The sequence below is a fragment of the Dipodomys spectabilis genome, unplaced genomic scaffold (assembly GCF_019054845.1).
Source record: "Dipodomys spectabilis isolate Male_0828 unplaced genomic scaffold, ASM1905484v1 ptg000329l, whole genome shotgun sequence".
NCBI lineage: Eukaryota > Metazoa > Chordata > Mammalia > Rodentia > Heteromyidae > Dipodomys > Dipodomys spectabilis.
Window position 1 is genome coordinate 3,534,194 of NW_024871006.1, and position 26,037 is coordinate 3,560,230.

General features: G+C 49.2%; 1 protein-coding gene across 7 annotated transcripts in view; it reads left to right on the plus strand.

Moving 5' to 3' along the window:
- The window catches only part of Pecam1 (platelet and endothelial cell adhesion molecule 1), a 49,279-nt gene that overhangs the window by 9,219 nt on the left and 14,023 nt on the right, over nucleotides 1-26,037 (plus strand). For 2 of the 7 annotated variants that reach the window (XR_006151422.1, XM_042702711.1), the window contains exons 5-14: nucleotides 96-371; nucleotides 2,690-2,938; nucleotides 4,420-4,695; nucleotides 8,473-8,760; nucleotides 10,519-10,626; nucleotides 12,059-12,086; nucleotides 13,508-13,581; nucleotides 14,251-14,304; nucleotides 15,610-15,672; nucleotides 22,792-22,848. Coding sequence is in view for 6 of the 7 variants with exons in the window: in XM_042702711.1 (XP_042558645.1) it covers nucleotides 96-371; nucleotides 2,690-2,938; nucleotides 4,420-4,695; nucleotides 8,473-8,760; nucleotides 10,519-10,626; nucleotides 12,059-12,086; nucleotides 13,508-13,581; nucleotides 14,251-14,304; nucleotides 15,610-15,672; nucleotides 22,792-22,848 (1,473 nt within the window). In the remaining variant the exon portion in view is untranslated. The remainder of the gene's footprint in view (nucleotides 1-95; nucleotides 372-2,689; nucleotides 2,939-4,419; nucleotides 4,696-8,472; nucleotides 8,761-10,518; nucleotides 10,627-12,058; nucleotides 12,087-13,507; nucleotides 13,582-14,250; nucleotides 14,305-15,609; nucleotides 15,673-22,791; nucleotides 22,849-26,037) is intronic. The other 5 variants (XM_042702715.1, XM_042702714.1, XM_042702712.1 and 2 more) reach the window with 4 other exon arrangements.

Sequence of the window (26,037 nt, forward strand, 5' to 3'; positions counted from 1 at the left end):
AAGGGGAGCAGCAAAACCAGCAAGAAACAAACAAACAAAATAAATCAGGGCCCAGGCTTGACACGCTGAAACCAGCTTGTCTTGTTTTCTTGTAGAATCCTTCTCTACTCCCAAGTTCCACATCAGCCCCCCAGGGGTGATCACAGAAGGTGACCAGGTTCACATCAAATGCACCATTCAGGTGACGCACCTGGCCCACAAATTCCCGGAAATCATCATTCAGAAGGACAAGGAGATCGTGGCCACCACCAAAGAGGGCAGCGAGGCCGAGTACTCAGTCATGGCCATGGTGGAAGACAACGGTAACTACACATGCAAGGTAGAATCGAGCCGCATATCCAAGGTCAGCAGCGTCCTGGTCAACATCACAGGTAGGGCTGCTGTGCGAAGATCTGCTGGGCAGTGGCAGGCTCGCCAACACCTATGCTGTCTGTGCTGTCAGCCAGGGTAGCCACCGTGAGCTGATTTTGTGGGTGTGTGTGTCAGAGGTCTTGAACTCGGGGCCTGGGCGTTGTCCCTCAGCTCTTCAGCTCAACGCAATCATTCTACCACCTGAGCCACAGCACCACTTCCGGTTTTCTAGTGGTTCATTGGAGATAAGAGTCTCATAGACTTTCCTGCCCAGGCTGGCTTTGAACCAGGATCCTCAGATCTCAGCCTCCTGAGTAGCTAGGATTATAGGCATGAGCACTGGGCGTCCAGCTAGCTGATTGGTCTTTGCCTCTGCTTGTGTGAATGTCTCTGCTCCGGCTGGGCTTTGGGAGTCATGGAGACAAGTTCATGAGCAGGCAGCACGTGGGTGGCTGTGGTGGCTGTGGGATTGGCAGCTCTGGTGCCAAGCCCAAGCAAGCCGCTCCCTAGCCTGTGTACTCGGGTTATTAGCTTTGCCTGAGCTCTGAGAGGCCAGGTTAGGATGACACCTACCTTTCTAGGACTGTTAGGATGGCTGCTGAGGAAGAGGGCTAGACTATGGTGTGTTAGTGTGTCACCTTGCATAGAATAAACACTCAAGGAGGGTTGGCTAATGTGTGTATGATCAGACGTCATTCATCTTTCTTTGGCCAAGCACAGACACAGATTGAGACAGGGTTGGGAATGAGAGCATTTGTGAACTCAAGAATAATAGCAATATGGGGCTGGGAAGGTGGCTCGGTGGTAGAGCGCTTACCTTGCATGCATGAGGCCCTGGGTTTGATTCCTCAGCACCACATAAGCAGAAAAAGCTGGAAGTGGCGCTGTGGCTCAAGTGGTAGAGCGCTAGTCCTGAGCTGAAGAGCTGAGGGACAGCGCCCAGGCCCGGAGTTCAGGCCCCACGACCAACAACAACAACAAAAAAGAAGAATAGCAATAACTTCCCACTGCTGAATACTGTGCTCACAGACATGTTTATTTCATGCTCACAACCATTCTAGGAAGTAGATGCTGTGATACCCATTTTACAGATGTGGACACTGAGACTTGGAATTACAGGGTCACTCAAACGGCAGAAGAAAAGTCACCATTATGCATGCTTGATTTCCAAATCCATCACTTAAAAGTTCCTTCTTAGCCAGGTGCTGGTGGCTCACACTTGTAAGCCTAGCTACTCAGGAGGCTGAGATCTGAGGATCACAATTCAAAGCCAGCCTGGGCAAGAGAAGTCCCTGACACTCTTATCTTCAATTAACACTAAAAAAAGAATTGGAAGTGGCACTGTGGCCCAAGTGGTAGAGCACTAGCCTTGAACAAAAAAACACAGGGAGGGCTAGGAAGGTGGCTCAGTGGTAGAGTGCTTGCCTCGCAAGCATGAGACCCTGGGTTCGATTCCTCAGCACCACATAAGCAGAAAAAAACCAGAAGTGGTGCTGTGGCTTCAGCTCAGCCTTGAGCTGAAGATCTGAGGGACAGTGCCCAGAGTTCAGGCCCCACAACTGTCAAAAAACAAAAACAAAAACAAAAAACCATAGGGACAGTGCCCAGGTGCTGAATTCAAGCCCCAGGACTGGCAAAAAGAAGGAGGAGGAGGAGGGGGGGGGGTGAGGGGAGGAGGAACAGGAGGAAAAAAGTCCCCTTACTCCTATTCTCCTTCCCTGGCTTTATTTCTCTCTAAAATACTTAACACTATAGATAGATAGATAGACAAACAGACAGACAGATAGGTTTCCTGCAGTAAATATGGTATGAAGTATGTCAGTAAACAAGTAAATATATGCATGCATGAATCATGACTTGCTACAGGTTTCAAAATGTCTCATGCATGCACACCTGCATGTGTATGTGTATGCATGCATGGGTGTGTGTGCTGTTCCTGGGCCTTGAACTCGAGGCCGGGGATCTGTCCTTTAGCTTTTGTCCATCAAGGCTGGCGCTCCATCACTTGATTCATACCATTATATCACCTGTTTGCTAGCTCACTGGGATAAGAGTCCGGCAGACTTGTCTGTTGGGGCTGGCTTCAAACCAGGATCCTCAGATCTCAGTCTCCTGAGTAGCTGGGATTACAGGTGTGAGGCACTGATGCCTGATTCCAACATATCTGAAAGCTTCTCCTGGCTGACACTGGAATCTCAGACATGGGTGCGCTCAGGAGCCCTGAGAAGTGAAGGAGGACCTGCAGGAGCGTGGGACAGCGGGCCCGCCAGCATCTCCAGGCAGCGCTGGGAGCGATGCCCAGCTGCATCTCGTCCCCTTTCCTCTTGCTCTGTTTCAGAACTGTTTCCCAAGCCGAAGCTGGAATCGCTGTCTACCCACCTGGACCAGGGGGAAAAGCTGAACTTGTCCTGCTCTATCTTGGGAGGGCTGCCAGCCGATTTCACCATCCAGAAGGGAGACACCATCGTGTCGATGAGTCCGGAGTTCACCAAGATCTCCACGGAGTGGGACAGTGGGGTATACTCCTGCACGGCGGGCGTCGGCAAAGTGGTCAAAAAAAGCAACACGGTTGAAATCACAGTGTGCGGTGAGTGTGCAATCGATCACGTGGCAGGCAGGGCGCTGTCAGACAACACCTGCTCCAGTGTGAAGGCAGATCAGACCCAGGCAGGGCCAGAGCTAGAGAGAGAGAGAGAGAGAGAGAGAGAGAGAGAAGGAGGGGGGCAGGGGGCAGGACATCAAAGGCCCAGGCAGAGCAAATGGGTAATGCCTGCTCAGAGCCCAAAAGAGAGGCAACATGAAAACAATGTGAGCGAAGATCAAGTTCAGGACTTTATTGTGACTATGGCTCACGTGACTCTGGGTTGGTTTCTGGAGCAGGGAACCCAGTTAGCAAAGCAAAGAGGACACTGGCTCAGTCCATGTTACACATTAAGAAGATGGGAGGGAGCTGGGAAGGTGGCTCAATGGTAGAGCGCTTGCCTTGCAGGCATGAAGCCCTGGGTTGGATTCCTCAGCACCACATACACAGAAAAAGTAAGCACTGTGGCACTGTGGAAGTGGCACTGTGGCTCAAATGGTAGAGTGCTAGCCTTGAGCACAGAGAGGCTGAGACAGTGTCCAGGCCCTGAGTTCAAGCTCCAGGACCAGCCCCCCAAAATAATAAATAAAAAGATGGGAGTTATACTGGGCGCTGCTGGCTCACACCTGTAATCTTAGATTCTTGGGAGGCTGAGATTTGAGAATCACTGTTCAAAACCAGCCTGGGCAGAAAAGTGCTTGAGACTCTTATCTCCATTAACCACCTAAAAACCAGAAGTGAAGCTGTGATAGAGCCCTGATCTTGAGCAAAACAGCTCACTGATAGTGCCCAGGCCCTGAGTTCGAACTCTATTACTAACAACAACAAAAAAGAAATTGCCTGGCATCGGTGGCTCACACCTGTAATTCTAGCTACTCAGGAGGCTGAGATCTGAGGATCTAGGTTCAGAGCCAGTCCAGTCAGGCAAGTCTGGGAAACTCTTATCTCCAATTAACTGCCAGAAAACCGGAAGTGGCTCAAGTGTAGAGCTATACCTTGAGCTGAAGAGCTGAGGGACAGAGCCCAGACCCAGAGTTCAAGCCCCTTGGCCTACCAACAAAACAAAACAACAACAACAAAGAACCATGGGCTCTGCTTCGGTGGGTAGGGAGGCAGCGAGATTCTGCCTCTCCAAACAGCACTTAGGTGTTGCTGATGCTACTGGTACCTGGACCAGACTGCACGTCCAGAGTTTTTGGAGATGTGTTCCTTCCATGTCAGTTGTTTTTTGTTGTTGTTGTTTTGTTTTGTTTTTGCCAGTCCTGGGGCTTTAACTCAGGGCCTGGGCACTGTTGCTGGGCTTCTTTTGCTCAAGGCTAGCACTTTATCACTTGAGCCACAGCGCCCCTTCCGGTCTTTTCTGTGTATGTGGCACTGAGGAATTGAACCAGGGCTTCATGCCTGCAAGGCAAGTACTCTACCTACACTAAGCCATCTTCCCAGCCCTTCAATGTTGTTTTACATGATATTTCCTTTTGTTATTCTAGAAAAGCTCTCCAAGCCCAGGATTTCTCATGATGCCAGGTCTGAGATCATCAAAGGACATACATTAAAAGTCAGTTGCCAATCAATAAATGGAACGTTACCCATTACTTACCGCCTTTTAAAAGCCACGGATGTGTTCCAGACTTCTGTGATATACTCAAATGAGCCTGCAGTCTTTGATGATAAACCAGCCAAAGATGCAGTGTACCAGTGCACTGTGGATAATTGCCATTCCCACCCAGAAATGGCCAGTGATGTTCTGAAGGTCAAAGTGATCGGTAAGTTGCTCTGTTAGGAAAACAATGACCAGGCTGGGTGCGGTAGATCCCAGTTATTCAGGGGGCTGAGATCTGAGGACTGAGCTTCATAGCCGGCCCCAGCAGAAAAGTTTGTGAGATTCTTGTTTTCGATTAACCAGCCAAAAGCCAGAAATGGAGCTATGGTTAAAGTGGTAGAGCAACAGCCATGAGCAAAAAAGCCAACCAAGAGTACAAGGCCTTGATTTCAAGCCCCAGTACTGGCACAAAAAATAAAATAGAATATAACCCCAGCCCCACTAACATACATCACTGAATATACCCGGCAGGATGATGGTGTGAGGATCAGGTGACCTTTTGGGTTTCTTCCAAGGTGTGTTTGCAACAGCCAGCAGTTTAGCCATGCCTGGTGGGCGGCGCCTGCGGCTGATTCTAACGTTTGGAAAGTGAAGGCAGGAGGAACAGGAGCTCTAGCTAGACCAGCCTGACAACATAGAGACCCTGGCTCCAACACGAAAGAAGAAAGAAGGGCTGGGAAGGTGGCTCCGTGGTAGAGCGCTTGCCTTGCATGCGTGAGGCCTTAGGTTCCATTCCTCAGTACCACATACACAAACAAATAATGCTGAAGACTTTAAAAAAAATCTAAAAATGAAAAGAAAAAGCAAGAAGAGAGAGGGAGAGAGAGATGGGAGAAATGAGAAAGTGGGTAGTAAGGATGTAAGTCACAAAGGAGAAAGGAGAAAAAGCAGATGCTGGCAGGGTGAGATGCTACTCCTCAAAGACCACCGGAGACCATCGGAGATTCAGGTTTATTCAGAACAAGCCAAGGCTCTGGCCTCGTCCTATGCACTCAGAGGGAGGAGACCCCAGCGACATTCCAGCAGGGTTTATAAAGGCAAAAACCACAAAGTCACAAAAAGTTACATTGACCAGATGTTTAAGCAAAATTACATATGAGTACGACTGGCTGGGGCTAGGGGTACCATTCCAGGGCGGTTAGCATCAGCGGGGAGTTACACGACCCAATGGACCATCTGAGGGAAGCGGGGGGGGGGGGGGGGCAGTTGTGGTCTGGTAGTTTCGGTACACACAGCTCTTTCCTGTAATTTGTGCAGGTTCTGGTCAATTTCAACTTAATAATACCTCTCGGCATAATGGCACTTCTCAAAAACACCTTGGTCAACAGTGCTTGGAACAAAGGCAAAAAGTTAAACATAAAACGTGGCCTGAGCAAGATAGAGTGACTCGTTCTCTCATGAGGTCTCTCATCCCCTCCTCTTCTAGAGCGTCAGGGAGCAATCATGGTCCCTGAATTGGCACAGTCTTTTATATTTACGGTTTGGTATTGGGATCTCAGAACTAATAAATGGACTGCGCTGATCTCTTTTTCCAAGGCCCCATTGTGAGTAACAAAATTAACAGCACCAAAGGCCCTTACATTTTTTTTTCAGTCCTGACTCCATATATCACAGCTAACTTAATTTTATACCAGCTGTATTCATAAGCTCCAATTTTAAAGACATATCATACCATTTGCTACATACTTAAACTTTCTGGGGTTTGTCTTCTTTACAAACATTTTAAGACAATCCTTACTTTTCAAATCCTTTCTTATCCAGAGGATTCCAATTTTTCCCCAATTCCTTTCCCAAGGCTTTCTTTACTCCCTCCTCTTCAATTCCTTGAGCATCTTTGTGGCTAGAATTTAAAACTGCCCATTTCACCGCTCCCCTCCCCCCTGGCTTGTGGAACCAAGTACGAAGTTATCTCAGAACAGCCTCCAGGCACCACTGGGATGCAGAAGCTTGCTAGATTTTAAGGCTAAGAGCAGGGCTGGGTCTCATTACTACCTGCATTGATAACACACTCAGGTTATTACCATACCAGAGCCAAACTAGGCTGTGACTATAGAGTGGATTTCCAGTCACTATGCACTGAAGTGCCTAAGGCAAGCAAGCCAGTGATGTCCTTGCCCCCAAAATCCACTGTGGGAATAGAGAGGGTTTCTGGATATCACCCAAAAGAATGTCCCACAAGATCTTAGTTTTAGCAGCTTTCCACCGGGATGCAGTCTCAGGTGATGGAACCAGGCAGGAGTTCAGTCTACTTTTATCACAGTGAAGGTGGTCTGGGTGACGATGTAGATTTCCTCCAGGTGACTATCAGGCTGTCTTCAAACTTTACTCATTAAGGTATGCAGCAGCAGCAGCAGCAGTGTCTCTCAGTGGCTCCAAGGGACTGTCACACCTCATGCTGGGCTGCAAGCTTCTATACAGACTGGTTAAGGATACATTGCATAGGCTTGGCAGGCTTTGACCCTGCTGTTTTTTTTGGGTTTTTTTGGGGTCCGGTCGTGGGGCCTGAACTCTGGGCCTGGGCGCTGTCCCTCAGCTCTTCAGCTCAAGGCTAGCGCTCTCCCACTTGAGCCATAGCCCCACTTCTGGCTTTTTTCTTTTTGCTTATGTGGTGCTGAGGAATTGAACCCAGGGCCTCATGCTTGCAAGGCAAGCACTCTACCACTGAGCCACCTTCCCAGCCCCTGACCCCGCTGTTTTTTAAGACTGTTTACACAATAGCCCAGGACAATTTACCAAAATCACAACTTTTTTTTTTTCTAACAAGTTATTTTTGTAAACAGACACAGAAGGCTTAGTCTTGTAACCATCTCCGACAGATGCAGTCTCCACACTTAGACACCTGTTAACACTATTTTTTATGCCTTTTTCTAAAAAAATAATAATAGTTATTATTTTATCTATTTTGCCTTGTTTTTCTAAAACTGACTCTGGACTCTTGATCTTAACAGGGGGTTGATGGGCGAAGGTCCATCTTCTGTAACTTCTTCAAGCCGACTTCAGGGGCGTTGATCCTACCTAGCCAGGGACCTATAACCTTAGCCTATTTCACAAAGAGGCTATTGGGGTTAGATGTCATTTTATTTATTTATTTTGGGTCCGGTCATGGGGCCTGAACTCCGGGCCTGGGCGCTGTCCTTCAGCTCTTCAGCTCAAGGCTAGCGCTCTACTACTTGAGCCATAGCACCACTTCCGGCTTTTTTTTTTTTCTGCTTATGTGGTGCTGAGGAATCGAACCCAGGGCCTTGAGCATGCAAGGCAAGTGCTCTACCACTGAGCCACCTTCCCAGCCCTTTTCTTCTGCTTATGTGGTGCTAAGGAATCGAACCCAGGGCCTCATGCATGCAAGGCAAGCGCTCTACCGCTGAGCCACCCTCCCAGCCCTGGGGCTAGATGTCATTAAGAACATATTTTAACTTTTTTTCAAGGGGTCAGGGATATTAGTGTGATCTTTCTCTTTCTCCCCCAACCCCCCAATCCCAACAGAACTCTCAAGTGGTGCTGAATATTCCATACTAAATAAGGAAGGGCCTAGGGACCCTGTGTTTAATTAATAATTACTGATGACAGGAGAAGGTGTCCCGACTGACTTCTGGGCTAGTCCTGGACGGGACTGTAACAGAAGATTAAACAAAGGAATGATGTAAACAAAATTGCAGCCCAAGTGTCAGTCACAGCCCTAGGGCCCAGTTGGCTGTGAGCAGTATCCATTTTGTGTTTCTACTCTGTGCCTCTTCTTTTGATTTATTTATATATATTTATTGGGGGACATTGTGAGACAAGGTCTTACTGTATAACCCAGGCTTGAACCTGCCATCTTCCTGCCTTAGCTTCCCGTGTGCTGAGATTCCAGGTATGCGCAACCATACTCAGCTCAGTGTCCCCACTCCCCCCACCCCCCCCAGCTTCTTTCTTCAGTGCTAATCCTCTGCCCACTTTCCAGCTCCGGTGGTCCAGGTCAAACTTTCCATCCTGTTGAGTGAGGAGGTGGAATCTGGGAAGGAAATGGTGCTCCAATGCTCCGTGGAGGAAGGGACCGCTCCAATCACATACAGGTTTTACAAAGAAAAGGAACACAGCCCTTTCTACCAAATCATCTCCAATGAGACCCACGCATTTTGGCGCAAGCCTCAGGCTAGCAAGGAACAGGAGGGAGAGTACCATTGCACGGCCTCCAACAGAGCCAGCCTCGCCCAAAAGAGCCCCCAAAGCAACACTTTGACAGTCAAAGGTGAGTCTGGGTCTCATTAATGGCCACGAAGGCAGAGTGGGCTTCACAGGAGGACAAAAAACACTTTTTTTTCTCGTCGGTCATGGGGCTTAAACTCTGGGCCTGGGCGCTGTCCCTCAGCTCCTCAACTCAGCTCTACCACTTGAGCCACAGCACCACTTCTGGTTTTCTGGTGGTTTATTGGAGATAAGAGTCTCATGGCCTTTCCTACCCAGGCTGGCTTTGAACCAAGATCCTCAGATCTCAGCCTCTTGAGTAGCTAGGATTACAGGCCTGAGCCACCAGCGGCTTGGCATTAAAAAACAAAACAAAACAAAAAACCACTTCCTGCAAGAGGGAGAGACAGGGAAGTTAGCTCTCGTAATGGAGGACTAAGTGAATCAAGTCTTTACAAACAAAACAAAACAATTCACTCAACTTAGTTAAAAAGAGAAGTTGAACGGCTACCCAAAGGAGAAGGACTTGATTGCTACAAGTAATCAGATGTAGCCAGGCACCTGGTGGCTCACATCTGTAATCCTAGCTAATTCTTAGGAGGCTGAGATTTAAGGATTGTGATTTGAAGCCAGCCTGGGCAAGAAAGTCCTTGAGACTCTTACCTCCAATTCACCACTGGAAAAGTAGAAATGACGCCATGGCTCAAAGTGGTAGAACACTAGCCTTGAGCTTAAGAAAAAGAAACTCAGCAGGCTGGGAAGGTAGCTCAGCGGTAGAGTGCATGCCTTGCAAGCATGAGGCCCTGGGTTCGATTCCTCAGCACCACATAAACAGAAAAAGCCGAAAGTGGTGCTGTGGCTCCAGTGGTAGAGCACTAGCCTTGAGCTGAAGAGCTGAGGGACAACGCCCAGACCCAGAGTTCAGGCCCCATGACCAGCAAAAAAAAAAACTCAGGGACAGTACTCAGGCCCTGAACTCAAGCCCCAGGACTGTCAAAAAAAATAAGTATTCCATACAGTCTCAACATTTTTTTTTTGGGGGGGGGGGGCTGGTCCTGGGACCTGAATTCTGGGCCTGGGCGCTATCCCTCAGCTCCTCAGCTCAAGGCTAACACTCTACCACTTGAGCCACAGCACCACTTCCAGCTTTTTCTGTGTATGTGGTGCTAAGGAATTAAACCCAGGGCCTCATGCATGCAAAGCAAGCACTCTATCACTGAGCCACCTTCCCAGCCCCATCAACTCCAAATTTTTGAAGAGAGATTACTAATTGAATGGACTCGCCTTAAGGCACACATCCATCCACTCACGGGCTATCTATGGCTAAGGAGATTGGGTCACACAGAAGGGATGTGTTTAGAAGAGCCCAACAAGCTGGGTGGAGGATAGTTTTATTGAGAAGTATGTGGGTTGAAAGGACATCCCAAAATGAACCCTCCCTGGGCAAAGATAGTTTGATCTCTCCTTGAAGCTCATAGCCGACTGAGGTTAGAACAGAAGCAACTCTTTCCGAAGCAGCTGAGTACAAAGCCTCAGGGAAGAGAGCTCAGATAACTAAGGTGCCAGTTAGGAGGATTGCACAAATCAGCCTTACTTGGTGTATAATCAAGACTCGTGGGCTGGGAAGGTGGCTCAGTGGTAGAGTGCTTGCCTTGCATGCATGAAGCCCCTGGGTTTGATTCCTTAGCACCACATACACAGAAAAAGCTGGAAGTGGTACTGTGGCTCAAGTGGTAGAGCCTTCAATAAAAGAAGCCCAAGAACAGTGCCCAGGCAAAGAAAGAACCTAAATCTTTCCTTGCTTCCTCTTTCCCATCTCTAGTGTTTCTTGCCCCCTGGAAGAAAGGCCTCATTGCACTGGTTGTTATTGGGGTGATAATTGCTACCTTGATTGTTGGAGCCAAATGCTACATTTTGAAGAAAGCCAAGGGTAAGTCCAGATTCCAGATCCTTCCCTCCATTCTGACAGGGGATCCTTGCCAGGAAGCCAGCCATATCCCCGAGGCAGCATAGGTGAGACTTCCTGTCAGGAAAACAAAGATTCTGGCTTGGAGTGGGGTGGACTTGTCATGTCCTTGGTTTTATTTGATTATTTCTTGAATTTTGTTTCTGTGCTGGTACTGGGGTTTGAACTCTTGCTTAGGTTGTGTGTTCTGTTTGCTCAAGGCTGGTGCTCTACCTGTTGAACCACAGCTCCACAGCCATCCTTGGATTTACTTGAGCAAAAATCAGAGTGAGGGCTTTCCTAGCCAATCAGGAGAAACAGGATGAGGTTGCATTTTCATATGGGGTGTAGCCACATCTAGTCCTGGAATTGGCAGAGTAGGTATCACACACACACACACACACACACACACACACACACACACACACACACTACTGAATGTCTCCCATTTACTCAGTCAAATCACTTCTGGCTAAAGCATCAAAACATGTTACATTAACAGGGTACTGGTGGCTCACGCCTGTAATCCTAGCTACTCAGGAGGCTGAGATCTGAGGATCAGGGTTCAAAGCCACTGGGCAGGAAAGTGCATGAGACTCTTATCTCCAGTAAACCACTCAGAAAACTGGAAGTGGCGCTGTGGCTCAAGTGGTAGAGCACTAGCCTTGAACTGAAGAGCTGAGGGACAGCACCCAGGCCCAGAGTTCAAGCCATGCAACAGACCAAAAAAAGGTCACATTATTTGAGGAAATTATGTGAAAATTCTTGATACAAGAACCAAGACACTTGTAATACTGGCTACTTGGGAGGCTGAGATTGGGAGGATGGTGGCTAGAGGCCAATCCTATATATACAGCAATAGTTAGGGTTCAGTGTCTCATATCTATCATCCAGGCCAGGTGAGAAGCAAAGATTAGAAGGATTTAGGTTTTAGGCCAGTCTGGGGGGAAAATTGGAGAGACTTCATCTCAGTGCCCCCCACCCCCCCAAAAAGGAGGGGAGACCTCCTATCTCAAAATAATAACTGGAAAAAAAGAACTGGTGTAACTCAGTGGTATAGCACCTATGTAGCAAGTATAAGGCCCTGAGTTCGAATCCTACTGTCCCACATACACACAAAGCCCCCAAGAGAAAGGCTGGGAATACAGCTCAGCCGTACAACACAGGATGAAGCCCTGGATTTGATTCCTAGCTTTGCAGTGGGGGCAGGGGAGGGGGGTGAAAGGAGGGAGACACAAAGAAAACACCTCTTCCTTCCTGTCTTTTGAGTTTCCTCGACTCCTTTTGAAGAATGAGTATTTGGCTTTCTTTTCCTTTTTATGGGTGTATGATCTTTAAGGAAAGCCAAAAGTGATTGAAATGTCTGCGCCTCCCTTGTACACTTATACTGACCTCCATTTCTCTTTCTTTTTCAAAGCCAAGCAAGTGCCTGTGGAGATGTCCAGGTCAGTGTCCTCCGCCCCCCCACCATGGGTGGGGCCATGTTGTGGGCATGGCTTCATTGTGGGTGTGGCCGCACTGTGGGTGTAGCTGGGCTTGACTAGAGGGAGGGCGTGGACGTTAGGAAGTTTTCCTGGCAAACTCAGAAAGATAAGAGCCTGTGTGTGTGTGTGTGTGTGTGTGTGTGTGTGTGTGTGTGTGTGTGTGTGTGTGTGTGTGTGTGTGTGTGTGTGTGTGTGTGTGTGTGTGTGTGTGTGTGTCCGTGTGCCCACACACACATGTACGTTGTAATGGAAGATTGCCAATTGTTTTCTCAAGGGAAGGATTTGACTTTAGTACTGAGATTATGTCTTTCCTAGATTCTTGTTTATTTATTTTTTGTTTTTATTTTTGTGTTGGTCCTGGGACTTGAACTCAGGACCTGTGCAGTGTCATCAAGCTTTCTCACTCAAAGCTAGCACTCTACCACTGGAGCTTCCACTCTACTTCCAGGTTTTTGCTGGTTAATTGGAGATAAGCGTCTCATGGACTTTCCTTCTCAGGCTGGCTTTGAATCACTATTCTCAGATCTCAGTACTGAGTAGCTAGGATAATAGGCATGAGCCACCAGTGCGAAGCTAGATGATTGTTTATTAAACCCTCTTTTCCTTATGAGACTATCATGATAGATGGGAAATTTTTAATTTTTTAAATTTATTTATTCATTTATTTTTGCTTACTTAGAAAAAGAACAGTTGGCTGGGAGTCTGTGGCTCACACCTGTAATCCTAGCTACTCAGGAGACTGAGATCTGAGGATTGAGGTTCAAAGCCAGCCCGGGTAGGGAAATCTGTGACTTTTTTTTTTTTTTTTTTTGGGTCTGGTTGTGGGCCTGAACTCTGGGCCTGGGCGCTGTCCCTCAGCTCTTCAGCTCAAGGCTAGCACTCTACCACTTGAGCCACAGTGCCACTTCCGGCTTTTTTTTTCTGCTTATGTGGTGCTGAGGAATCGAACTCAGGGTCTCATGCATGCAAGGCAAGCACTCTACCACTGAGCTACCTTCCCAGCCCGTCAGTGAGACTCTTATTTCCAATAAACCACTAGAAAACCAGAAGTGGTGCTGTGGGTCAAGTGGTAGAGTGCTTGCCTTGAGCTGAAGAGCTGAGGGACAGCGCCCAGGCCCAGAGAAATAAGAGTTTCAGGGACTTTTCCTGCTCGGGCTGGCTTCAGCCTTGATCCTCACAGCTGAGTCTTTTGAGTAGGATTACTGGTGTGAGCCACCAGCTCTTGGCTAAGAAAGCTTTCTTGATTTTGGAAAACTCTTGCTACTTTCTCCTGATCTTCCTTTGATGATTTTGCTCATTTGGGTGGAAACTGTAAAAAAAAAAAAATTGTATGCAAATCTCTGTACATATCTTTAATTTCGCTTTTACTCTTTCATTTGAAGGCCAGCAGCCCCACTGCTGAACTCCAACAGTGAGAAGGTGCCAGAGCCCAATATGGAAGCCAACAGCCATTATGGTAAAGCTCTAGTTTCCTGGAGTTACAGAACTGAGTGGGCGGGGCTAAAAGTAGAGTGACAGCTTGGCTTCCAGTTCCAGGACTTACCTAATCAGCCTTTAGAGAGTGAGCTAATAAAACAAAACAAAAACTTATAAAAAGCAAAGCAGAACATTTTGTCCTGTTTTCACCACCTTCTAAACTTCCTTTGGAATGAAAAATAGCCAATGATTCTAAAACCTCGACTGAACACCACCCCAAAGTAATCATTCTGATTTGGCAAGGCAGAGACCAGATGTCAAATTAGATCATTTGCATAAAACATCTTCTCAGATGCAATTATTACACGCATAAGACAGTCTTACTTTGCCACAGAGGGAAAGAGTGGAGCACGCCACTAATCCCAACTATGTGGGAAACATAGTGAGTCAGATTACAGTCCATGTTTGGACAAAAAGCATGAGACCCTACCTGGAAAATAAAAGCAAAATGGGGAAGGGGAGCTGAGGGTGTAGATCAAATGTAGAGTGGCTTCCTAGTAAGCACAAGGCCCTGAGTTCAAACCCCAGTACTAAAATAAAGATGGATAGGTAGGTAGGTAGATGGATAGATAGATAGATAGATGATAGATAGATAGATAGATCAATCTAGAATTGCCATTGTCACTTATCCTATTTATTATTTTTCAAGCAGGGTATGACAAAGTTGGAAACCATGCAGAGAAACCACTAAATGCAAACAAAAGTAATTATTCACGTTTTTATTAGCAAATTTTACATAAAAACAAAGCTGTATCTACTGACTGTTGCCAGTCCTTCCCTTGTTTATACCTTTGATCCTAACTACTCAAGAGGCTGAGATCTGAGGGCTGAACTTCAAAGACAGCCTAGGCAGGAAAATCTGTGAGACTCTTATCTTTTCCAATTAACTACCAAAAAACCAGAAGTGGAGATGTGGTTCAAGTAGTAGAACACCAGCCTTGAGTGTAAAAACTAAGGAAGGCCCCTCTGCACAGTATTTTCATAATAAAAAACTTACTTAAAAAATAAAATATGTCAGAGGTAGGCCGTTGATCACGAGGAAGACCAGAACCAGATGAACTGGTGAGAAAAAGGACTTGTGAGAAATTGGCATTGAATAAAATTCAACCCAAACATTTTTTTTTTTTTTTTGTCCAGTCGTGGGGCCTGAACTCTGGGCCTGGGCGCTGTCCCTCAGCTCTTCAGCTCAAGGCGAGCGCTCTACCACTGGAGCCACTTCCGGTTTTTTTCTTTTTTTGCTTATGTGGTGCTGAGGAATCGAACCCAGGGCCTCATGCATGCAAGGCAAGCGCTCTACCACTGAGCCACATTCCCAGCCCAATCCAAACATTCTTGAAATTGAAGATGGCAAATGTTTCTTCTATTCTAACAAAATGCACTGTTTTAAGTGTTGCTTATATTCCTTGACATTTTTTAGGGGGAGCCTGGGTGCAGTAATCAGGCTCCTCAGCTCAAGGTGAGTGCTCTACCACTTGAGCCACAGCACCACTTCCGGTTTTCTGAGTAGTTCATTGGAGATAAGAATCTCATGGACTTTCCTTCCCCAGCTGGCTTTGAACTGTGATCTTCAGATCTCAGCCTCCTGAGTAGCTAGGATGACAGGCGTGAGCCACCAGTGCCTGGCTTTTCTGGCATTTTTAGCGATGACTGAGCAGGCCTTCACTGCTCACCATGGGCTGTCTTCAGTATCTACTGACTGTTACCAGTCCTTCCATTGTTCAAGATCAGACCTTAGGCTCCACCCACATCCGGGTAGCCATCAGTCAGAGAGGGGACCAATATCCCCAAAGCCCTGACGGCCATCCAAGCCAGTTCAGTGCTTATCTTGCCTACCATAACCTGAAGTTTCACATCCACTTAGGATGAAATTAAGCCTGTGTACCCCTTAATATTTAGGGTACTTGAACAGAAATTCCAATCGAAATCTCTCATGTACCCCCATGTCCGTCCATTCCCCCCCCCCCAAAGCGATGCTGTCTAAATGCAGCCTGCTGTGGTTCCTTCACAGACCCTCTGAGCGTGGACGTGGAGTACACTGAAGTGGAAGTTTCCTCCGTGGAGCCCCGCCAAGGTAAGCGCCCCTCACCTGCTCTTAGTGACAAGGGCTCTGGGAAGAGGGGTTGGTCAGCAGACCTAAGGCATATGATACACCATGGTGATAATCGTGAATTAGGATACTATTGATGTGGGGTACCCCGCATTAAGTGTTCACTAAGTGCCATGACTCGGAGATGAGAGATTCATTTCTGTGAACGAAAGCAGCCTTGGGCTGGGACTGTGGCTTAGTGGTAGAGCATGCCTAGCATGCAGGAAGCCCTAGGTTCGATTCCTCAGTACCACATAATCAGAAAAAAGCTGGAAGTGGTGTTATGGCTCAAGTGGTAGAGTACTAGCCTTAAGCACAGAGAGGCTCAGGGACAATGCCCAGGCCCTGAGTTCAAGCCCTAGGACTGGCAAAAAGAAAGAAAGGAAAGGAAAGGAGAGAAGAGGAAAGAGAAGAGGGTCCTATTCTGGGTGTTCTGGCTTTCTTCCAGTGTCTGGAAAACAGTGTTAGGACACAAGGCCATGTATCAATCAAATGCACATTGGAAGGTATGGAGGGACATTTGGGGACAGACAGTCCCTCTCAGAGTGAATGGATGGGTGCCTGGGCTTTTGTGTTTGCGTGTGTTGGTTTTCTCAAGGACGGGGAGTCCCGATCTCTGCATCAGGACTAGGGAACTGAGGCAGAGTGGGCATGTTCCATAGCCAATACTAAAACATCCATCTCAGCTGCTTTTTGATTTGTGTGTTTGGCAACACGAGGCATTGAACTCAGGGCTTTGAGCTTGCTAGATTGGTGTTGTACTACTTGAACCATTCTCCTAGCCCTTTTTTGCTTTAGTTATTTTCTATCTAGGTCTCACCTTTTTTTTTTGGCCCATGACCAGCAATCTTCCTACCTATGCCTCCTGCATAGCTGGGATTATAGGTACATACCACCATACCCAGCCCATCAAAGCTGCTTTGGGTACCTAAAAATACAAAATGCAGCTCCTAATCCTTCTTCCCCTTAGCTCACTCAGGCTCCTGCGAACTCAAAGACAAAAAAAAAAAAAAAAAAAAACCAAAACACATACAAAAAAAAAGCAAACACCCAGAGTCTTCCAGCCCTACTGGAAAGTTCGGGACTGCTGCCATCCAGCTCCCTCTCCACCAAGGCTGAGGCCAGGCTGTGTTCTTGGCCAGACAGGTCTGGGAAGTTTTCCAGGCTGGGCCCAGAGTCAGGAATCACATGGTGATAGTGACCTGAAGCCACCTCTCTCTTTTTTCTTTGTCATTGGTGGAGCTTGATGACAGGCGTAAGCCACCAATGCCTAGCCTGATGCCACCTCCTGCTCCATGATCTTGGAAGAATTTGGGGATCCTTTCTTGTGTTCTTGCTGCCAGAACCTTCCTGCCAAGGCTGTACCATATGGTCCCTAAGTTGTGTACTGACGGCTGGGTCTCTCTCCTGTGGTCTCCAGTCAGAAACAGCCTCCAGGAGTCTACCCTGCGTTATCCGAAGAGCGTCCCACTTCTAAGTACCAGCTGGACCTGGTACTTAGAAGGGAACAGGGCAGGCTTGAAGTTTTATGGGAAAGTGAATCCCTTATTGACATAATGAATAATGAATGTCATGGACGTGCAGCCTCAAGAGCTGGAAAAGCAAGGCAACTGAGGGCAGATAGCACCTGGTGATTTAAGCCCTGGGAAAAGAACAGAATGGAGTTCAATGACGTTTTTGGGTGGTTTAAGGAAATCTCATTGAGAGGGAGCATGCAAGCTAGAGCCTGGTGGCTATGAAGAAGGCGCCCCCCCCCCCGCCCCAACATGAGAGAGAGCTGGGGGGCCTCCAGGGAATAGGAAGGGCAGGTATGAGGTGTGTGAGATGGTTCCTATCTTGGCTCATTTTAAATCTGGCTAGATGGGGTGGCACATGCCTATAATCTCAGCACATGGGAGACAGAGGCCTCACGAGTGAGGCCAGCCTGGGCTAGAGTGGAAAATCTGAAAGGAGGCTTGTATGTCTGCAGAGTCAGGGTAGAAAGACATGGATGGAGCTGGGGGAGGAGCAGGCTTGGGGCTCAAGCATACAGGGTTTTTTTCCATCCTCTAAATAGATCAGGGATGGGCTGGGAAGGTGGCTCAGTGGTAGAGTGCTTGCCTAGCATGCATGAAGCCCTGGGTTCCATTCCTCAGTCCCACATACACAGAAAAAGACAGAAGTGGTGCTGTGGCTCAAGTGGTAGAGTGCTAGCCTTGGGCAAAAGAAGCTCAAGGCCCTGAGTTCAAGCCCCAAGACTAGATCAGGGAGGTTTTGGAAACATTAGGCAGACTCCAAGTCCTTCTTTTAAGAAAGAAAAGGATCAAAGGAGGAAAGAATGGAAGCAGAGAAGCTATTTGAGAGCTGGCAAGAGATGGATTCTAATGTATTTTGCAGACAAATCAATGGGAATTGAATGATCAACACAGGGCACAGCAGAAGTTCCACATGTTTCTTGCTGGAATAACCACATGGAGGCCATGTCTGAGGCTGGGAGACATGAGCTAGTGGTGAGAGCTGATTCCATCGGGCTGAATGTGAGTCGCCCAAGAACGAGACAGCACAGGGGCTGGTGCCCAGGGGCTGTGGGCTCCCCACCAGCCCTGCTTAGTCCAGCCTAAGCATGGCACATCCTTCCATCCCTGAGCAACCTGGGCATGGCTCCAGAGGTAGCAACTTTCCTCTTCCTAAGGGAAGAATGCCAGGTTTGGAGGGAAAGAGCAAGGGTCACAAGAGGGCAGAACAATAAGAAGCAGGAGTGAAATCCGGCACCAGTGGCTCACGCCTGTAATCCCAGCTACTGAGGAGGCTGAGATCTGAGGCTCACAATTCAAAGCCAGCTCAGGTAGAAAAGTCCGTAAGACTCTTCTCTCCAATTAACCACCCAGAAAGCTGGAAATGGAGGTGTGGCTCCAAATGGTAGAGCGACAACCTTAAGTGAACAAACTTAAGGGTTAGCACTCAGTCCCTGAGTTCAAGACCTAGCAGTTCAAGACCTGCTGTCTCCTTCATTCCACACCCCACTGTTCTGATGGCAGAGGACCAGGAGATGAACGTTCACAGTCTGTACCTGGGCTCTGGCACCAGGCCGAGGACCCCACAGGGAGGGCTGGGCCCTGCGCCTGCTCCGCTGTTGACCGATCCAAGCGACACTAACGCAGTCTGGGAAGCTTTGGGTTTGAGGAAGCCCAAGAGGGAAGAAGGAAGCACTTGTGTGCTCGGAAAAGACCTTCTAGAAACCTTGAGTTTTCTCATCCAGTGAGTTAGGTCAGGCCTTCCCACATGTGGGGAGTGAGGAAAGGGCTTTGTGGGTTCAAGGCTAGCGATGAGTAAACTTGACCTGGACTTGGCCAAGCCAGTTCCCTGTGGTCAAGGCCGTATCTGTGGAGGACGGGATGGGCAGGAACTCCTTACGCCCTGTCCAGATCTAACCCTGGCTGGCCGCTGGCCAGAGCGGACCACTGGGGGTTGGAGGAGGGGCAGGAAGGAACTGCCTGTTTGCTCCAAGACTGATTGATTGCTGGGAAAACCCCATGACGTGGATGCCATGTCTTTCTCTAGTAACTCAGAGAAAAACAGAAGCCAAAATAAAGCCACACGCGGAAATAGCATTGACAGCAGGAACAAACAGCTGCGGGTCTGGATTAGTCATTAGCAGACAGATGCCATGGGGGAAAGGGGGAGGGGGACCAGCTCCACCCCCTCCCCCTCGCTGAGCTGGGCAGAGCCAGGGAGCCGCTGCAGAAAACCAGGGGCACCTTCAACCTAGAAGCAGAAACTACCCCTTACTGTCCAGCTGAGAAGAGTTTACAGGGTGACAGAGAAGGGGAGTGGCTATTTGGGTCCATTAGGAGCGTTGCCAAGGCAACCAGAGGGGTCTCCTGATCACCCTCCCCCCCATGTGTCTGGGGGCAGTAGAGTTCACGAGGTGTTCATGTCCCCCAGGCTTGGCCATCCCCCTCATTTTATTCACCTCCTTCCCCAGCTCCACTGAGAAGCCGGGACAGAGGACGAGCTGGCAGTGCTATTGCTCCCTCCAATCCCCTCCGCTCTGCACGCAGCAGCAGCCAATAGGATCCATCCCAGCATTGGTGCTCATTTGCATGCTGTGCACCTGCTCATCCCTCAGCCCGCAGCCCCTGAAAGCTAGGACCAGATCCCACCACTTTCTCTTCTTCCACTGTGCAGGCTACACCACAGGTTGATGGGTGACTAGCCAGGCCTGACATTGACCCGAGGGTCCTCTGGGGGTACAGAGGATCTCGAAGCAGCCTGGGGAATCCATAAGCTCCCTTTCACGTCCCACAGCTGGGACATGCAGAGCTACGCGGGCCTCTGTGCTGTCTCTCTTAAATCCTGGCAGTGGAGGATCAGGTACTGTGGCCACTCCACTGAGCTCCCAGTCTTGGCCTGAGGAGTAACTGTAATTCTTTCAGCAAGACCTCCTTGCCCCAAATGCTTCAAGTTCCTCCTTGATATGAGCTGCCTCCTCCCCTCTCCCCCCACCCCCTCCCGCTTTCCCCTGACACACAGGTCCTGACCAAAAAAAGCCACCAACATTTGGTGACTAATAAATGACTGAGATTTTAGTGCTAAAACCTATCTTCAAAAGAGCCCATTTTTATTTTTATTTTTTTGCTGGTCGTGGGGCCTGATCTCTGGGCCTGGGCGATGTCTCTCAGCTCTTCAGCTCAAGGCTAGTGCTCTACCACTTGAGCCACAGCGCCACCTCCGGCTTTTTCTGTTTTTTTTTTGTTTTGTTTTGTTTTTTTTTTTGGGTCCGGTCATGGGGCCTGAACTCTGGGCCTGGGCGCTGTCCCTCAGCTCTTCAACTCAAGGCTAGCGCTCTACCACTTGAGCCACAGCACCACTTCCAGCTTTTTTCTTTTTGCTTATGTGGTGCTGAGGAATCGAACCCAGGGTCTCAGGCATACAAGGCAAGCGCTCTACCACTGAGCCACCTTCCCAGCCCCTCCAGCTTTTTCTGCTTATGTGGTGCTGAGGAATCCAACCCAGGGCCTCTTGCATGCAAAGCAAGCACTCTACCACTGAGCCACCTTCCCAGCCCCAGTGCTCTACCTCTTGAACCATACCCCTCCTTCTAGCTTTTTGCTGACTAATTGGAAATAATGGACTTTTCTGCCCAAGCTGGCTTTGAACTACCATCCTCAGATCTCAGCTTCCTGAGTAGCTAGGATTACACACGTGAGCCACTCGTGCCTGGGAGAAACTTCAAGAGAAAGGCTGATACAGCGTCACCTTCCTGAAGCCAGGGTGTGAGCCAGAGACTACCCGCAGGATATGGGTGGTGCCTTCCACTGTCACATTAAACTGTGACTGGTGCCCGAGGAAGCTGCTCAGAGCCGGGAATGGCAAGGGAAGGCAAGACCTCATCTTCGCCCCAGGCTCTGGGTCCAGCTGGGAACACAGTGTTCCAAACAAACAGAGAGAATATATTGTAGGTAAAAGTTTCCCAAAGGCTGCCAGGCACCAGAGGTTCACGCCTATAATCCTAGCTACTCAGGAGACTGAGAGATCTAAGGATCATGGTTCAAAGCCAGCCCGGGGAGAAAAGTCCATGAAACTCTTATCCAATAAACCACTCAGAAAACTGGAAGTGGCACTGTGATTCAAGTGGTCGAGCTTGCCTTGAGCTGAAGAGCTGAGGGACAGCACCCAGGCCCAGAGTTGAAGCCTCACAACTGACCCCTCCCCCCAAAAAAAGTCTCCTAAGTGCTGTGAGCCCCCAGGACTGTGCTCAGAGGACAGGAAAGGGGTGAGTAAGGATGTGTAGGATATGAACACATGACTACAAGAGTGGAGCGTGTCCAGGGCCTTGGATGAATGGGGCAGAGAGAGGAGACAGTGTCCCCAGGGGATAGGCAGAGTCAGGAAGAGCGGGGATCCCCGGCTTGTGCTGAGGAGTGGTGATCTCAGGATACTCAGAGGCTGTGGCCCTGCCCGTCCATGGACACGAGGAGAGAAATGCCCAGTGGTGCTGGCTATGACATCAAGGAGCATCAGACCCTGCCCGGGGCCCCTTTCCCACCTAGCAGAGGAAGGTGCGTCCCTCACCTGTCAGCTTCCGGCACAGGGAGCTTCCCCAGCCCCTTCTGCAGACAAGAGGAGACAGGAAGTGACCAGGCTGCCTCCTGTTTCCTCGGGGTTTGTGAGTGCGCATGCGTGCACAAGTGAGTGTAAATGGTGTGTGTGTGTGTGTATGTGTATAAGCTACACAAGGTGCACACAGCAGTGTATGCAGGGAGGTATGGGCTGTTCTTTGTTCCCAAGCCCTTAAGTGGCCTTCAGTGGGTATAATCCCTGCCCTGGGTCCATCTTCTTGTCTGCTGTCCTGAAAGGGTTCAGCCCTCAGGATAGTAATCCCAGCAGACCACAAGCCTTCCCAGGAGAGATCTTCCACCGTTTCCCCCTCCCCCCCCCCCCCCCCCCCCCCCCCCGCCGCTGTTCCTGACGGGCCTGGTGATGCCAGGCTCACCCACATGTAGGGATCCAATTCTGGATCTAGGCTCTCTGATGTTTGGGTGACCACAGCCTGGCCTGTTGGGAGGGGCCTGGCTGAGCAGCTAACACAGGGGTCTACAGATGGGGTCACTGGGCTGGGAGCTACAGGCCAGAACAGAGCCCCTCCATTGGTTCCTGGGGCCCAGGGCTGCCCCCACCGTGGCCTGAGGACCTCCTATTTCCGGTGTGTGAGCACTCTGTTAGGAAGAGACCTTTTTCTTTCTTTCTTCTTTATTTGGTTGGTCATAGGCTTGAACTCAGGGCCTGGGCACTGTCCCTGAGCTTTATAGCTCAAGGCGAGCACTCTACCACTGGAGCCACAGCACCACTTCCGGTTTTCTGGTGGTTCACTGGAGGTAAGAGTCTCATGGACTTTCCTTCCTGGGCTGGCTTTGAGCTATGATCCTTAGCTCTCAGCCTCCTGAGTAGCTAGGGTGACAGGTAGGAGCCACGGGCTCCCAGCTCAGGCTGAGATCTTTTGAAGTGGGGAATGGCAAGTCTCCAGCAGCAGGGGGTGCTGTTGTTGAAGTGGGAGGTGGGTGCAGCGGTGGGCTGGCCTTGGCGCAGAGGCAGCTTCTGATCTATGCCTGGTCCTTTTTCCAGCTCTTGGAAGGAAGGGCACTGAGACAGTGTACAGTGAGATCCGGAAAGTCGACCCTAGTGAGTGAGGGGCCCCTGACTCTCCAGCTGGGGGGCGGCGGGGACCCCCAGAATCCACTTGCATCCCATGGTTCTCAAGAGTTGGAAAGGCACAGATATTTGTCACTGTCCCACTGAGTTTCTGATTCCATAGGTTGAAGGATTTACAGCTCTAAGAACTTCCTGCACATTGCAGTACACTTGGCCTGGCCAGTGCACATGGAGGAAACATTTTTTTTTTTTTTGGTGGGGCAGAGGGTGGGGGGGGAGGGGGGGAGTTGGTCATGAGGCTTGAACTCTGGGCCTGGGCACTGTCCTTCAGCTTTTCAGCTCAAGGTAAGGGCTCTACCACTTGAGCCACAGCACCACTTCCGGTTTTCTGGTGGCTGGGAAGGTGGCTCAGTGGTAGAGCGCTTACCTTGCATGCATGAGGCCCTGGGTTCTATTCCTCAGCACCACATAAGCAAAAAGAAAAAAAAAGCCGACTGGACCCCCCCCCCCCCCAAAAAAAAAAAAGAGTCTCATGGACTTTCCTGCCTGGGCTGACTTTGAACTGCAATCCTTTGATCTCAGCCTCCTGAATAGCTAGGATGACAGGCCTGAGCCACTGGGGCCCCGCTTCAGGGAACACGTTTTGAGAATTATTCTGTAGATGAGCCACGTACCTTTCTGATGATAACACACAGCTTCTGTTCCTTCATGGGAAGAGAAGAAGGGACTTTCTCCCCAGAATTTCTGGAGCCATTGTTCAGGCCAGGAAAAAAGCCAGAAACGCTCTGTATGGTGTGGGGGGGACCCCCAATAAAACTAAGGGCCCAGTAAGAAGAGTGCTGAGAGATCAGGAAGCAGCTGGATGTGGGGCAGGGCCCTGAGCCGGTGCTTCCGTCTGTAGTCCACGCTGTCTCCTAGCACTGGCCATACACACACACACACACACACACACACACACACACACACACACACACACACACACACACACACACACACCACTGGCCATACACACACACACACACACACACCAGTGGCCATACACACACACACACACACACACACACACACGCACACCAAACATCATCTGAATCATTTTCCTTTTATGAATGTGTGCTGGTACTGATGTTTGAACTCAGAGCCTCAAGCTCTTGCTTAGCTATTTTTCTCTCAAAAACTGGTGTTCTACCACTGGACCCATAGCTCCACTTCTGGCTTTTTGCTAGTTAATTGGAGATAAGAGTTTCGTGGACTTTCCTGCTTGGGCTGGCTTTGAACCGTGATCCTCAGATCTCAGCCTCTTGAGTAGCAAGGATTACAGGTGTGAGCCACCGGTGCCCAGCTCGAAGTGGAGGTTCTTTTCTTTCCATTTTTTTTTTCCTTTTTGGTCAGTGGTGGGTCTTGAACTCTGGGCCTGGGCACTGTCTCTGAGCTCTTCAGCTCAAGGCTAGCACTCTACCACTCGAGCCCCAGCACCACTTCTGGCTTTTTCTGTTTATGTGGTGCTAAGGAATCAAACCCAGGGCCTCATGCATGTGAGGCAAGCACTCTACCACTGAGCCACTTTCCCAGCCATGGAGGTTATTTTCTATGTCTTGGTCCTCCACACCCATCTACCTGGATATGTTGGATCTGCTAGGGTGAATCAGGGAGTTCAGAGACTCCCCAAGCTCCTCTAACCTAGCTGGTCCCCAGAGGTCATTTATTCCTGAGCCTAAATTTCCCACAAATCTAAGTCAAGCCCTGGATGTCAGGGCTCAGCTCCCTCTACTTCTGCTCCATCCTTATTGATCAGAGTTCCCAGATGGATAGAACCATCCAGCATTGTGCAGCACCCAAAGTAGGAGGTGCAGACCTGGGTTATGTGGTTTGCCCCCACTCCCCATCCCCCCTTGTCCCCTCGGGGTTAGTTTTCTCATTCTTGGGTGTGTGTGTGTGTGTGTGTGTGTGTATGTGTGTGTTTAGTCATGGGCCTGGGTACTGTCTATGAACTTTTACAACCAAGGCTAGCACTCTACCACTTTGAGCCACAGCACCACTTCTGGCTTTCCAGTGGTTCATTGGAGATGACTCTCACAGACTCTCCTGCCTGGGCTGGCTTCAAACAGTGATCCTCAGGTCTCAGCCTCTTGAGTAGTTAGGATGACAGGCGTGAGCCACCAGCACCCAGCTTCATTGATTCTTGATGAAACACCCCTGGAGTGTTTTGTCCCCGAGTGAAGGCCCTCTGTAGTTAGGGTAGTTAGGGCTGGGCAAGTGGGGTCTGTGCCAACGCAAGCACTCAGTGTCTGTCTCTGGATCATAGCCAAGGTTGTGTGAGTCTGCTACTTGCACATCCTTTCTCCAATCACACAAGCGAGCTAGGACATAGAACACAAAATCCTATGTTAGCAGGGTTTGGAGGGTGGGATCAAAAGTAATGTCTATTTGCCACCTTCTACTTGGTTGTTGCTTTCAATTATATCCTTAAAGACATGGGCTACTATTTTTTTTTTTTAAAGACTGCTTAAAATTTGCTAGGCGTGGTGACTCAGGCTTATCATCTGAAGTTACTTGGGCAATAGAGATTAGGGGAAAAAAACAAATCACTGTTCAAGCCGGCCTGGGCAAAAAGTCCCAGCTCAACCAAAGATTCTGTCACAGCCAAATAAATAGCTGGGGAGAGTGACACTTTTGGTCTCCCAGCGATGGTAGGAATAGAAATAGGAGGATGGCAGTCCAGGCTGCCTAAGAGCATAAATACAAGACATTCTTAGAAAAATAAAAGTGAGGGGCTGGGAAGGTGGCTCAGTGGTAGAGTGCTTGCCTTGCATGCATGAGGCCCTGGGTTCCATTCCCCAGCACCATATAAGCAAAAAGGAAAAAAGCCGGAAGTGGCACTGTGGCTCAAGAGGTAGAGCGCTAGCCTTGAGCTGAAGAGCTGAGGGACAGCGCCTAGGCCCAGAGTTCAGGCCCACCACTGGACCCTCCCCCCAATAAATAAATAAAAAATAAAAGCGAACACCTGCTTAGGGTTTGGCTCAAACAGCAGAGCCTGTTCAACAGGTACAAGCCATGAGTTCAAACCTCCTTGCTGAAAAACAAGACGTAAATAAACTGTTTAAAATATCAAATGACATGCTAGGGGGTTTCCATGTCTATCCCTGAAGGCTTTAGGACCCCTAGGAACCTGTCCCATGGGTAAAGGATCCACAAGTGCCACGTATTATTGGCTGGGGCTGG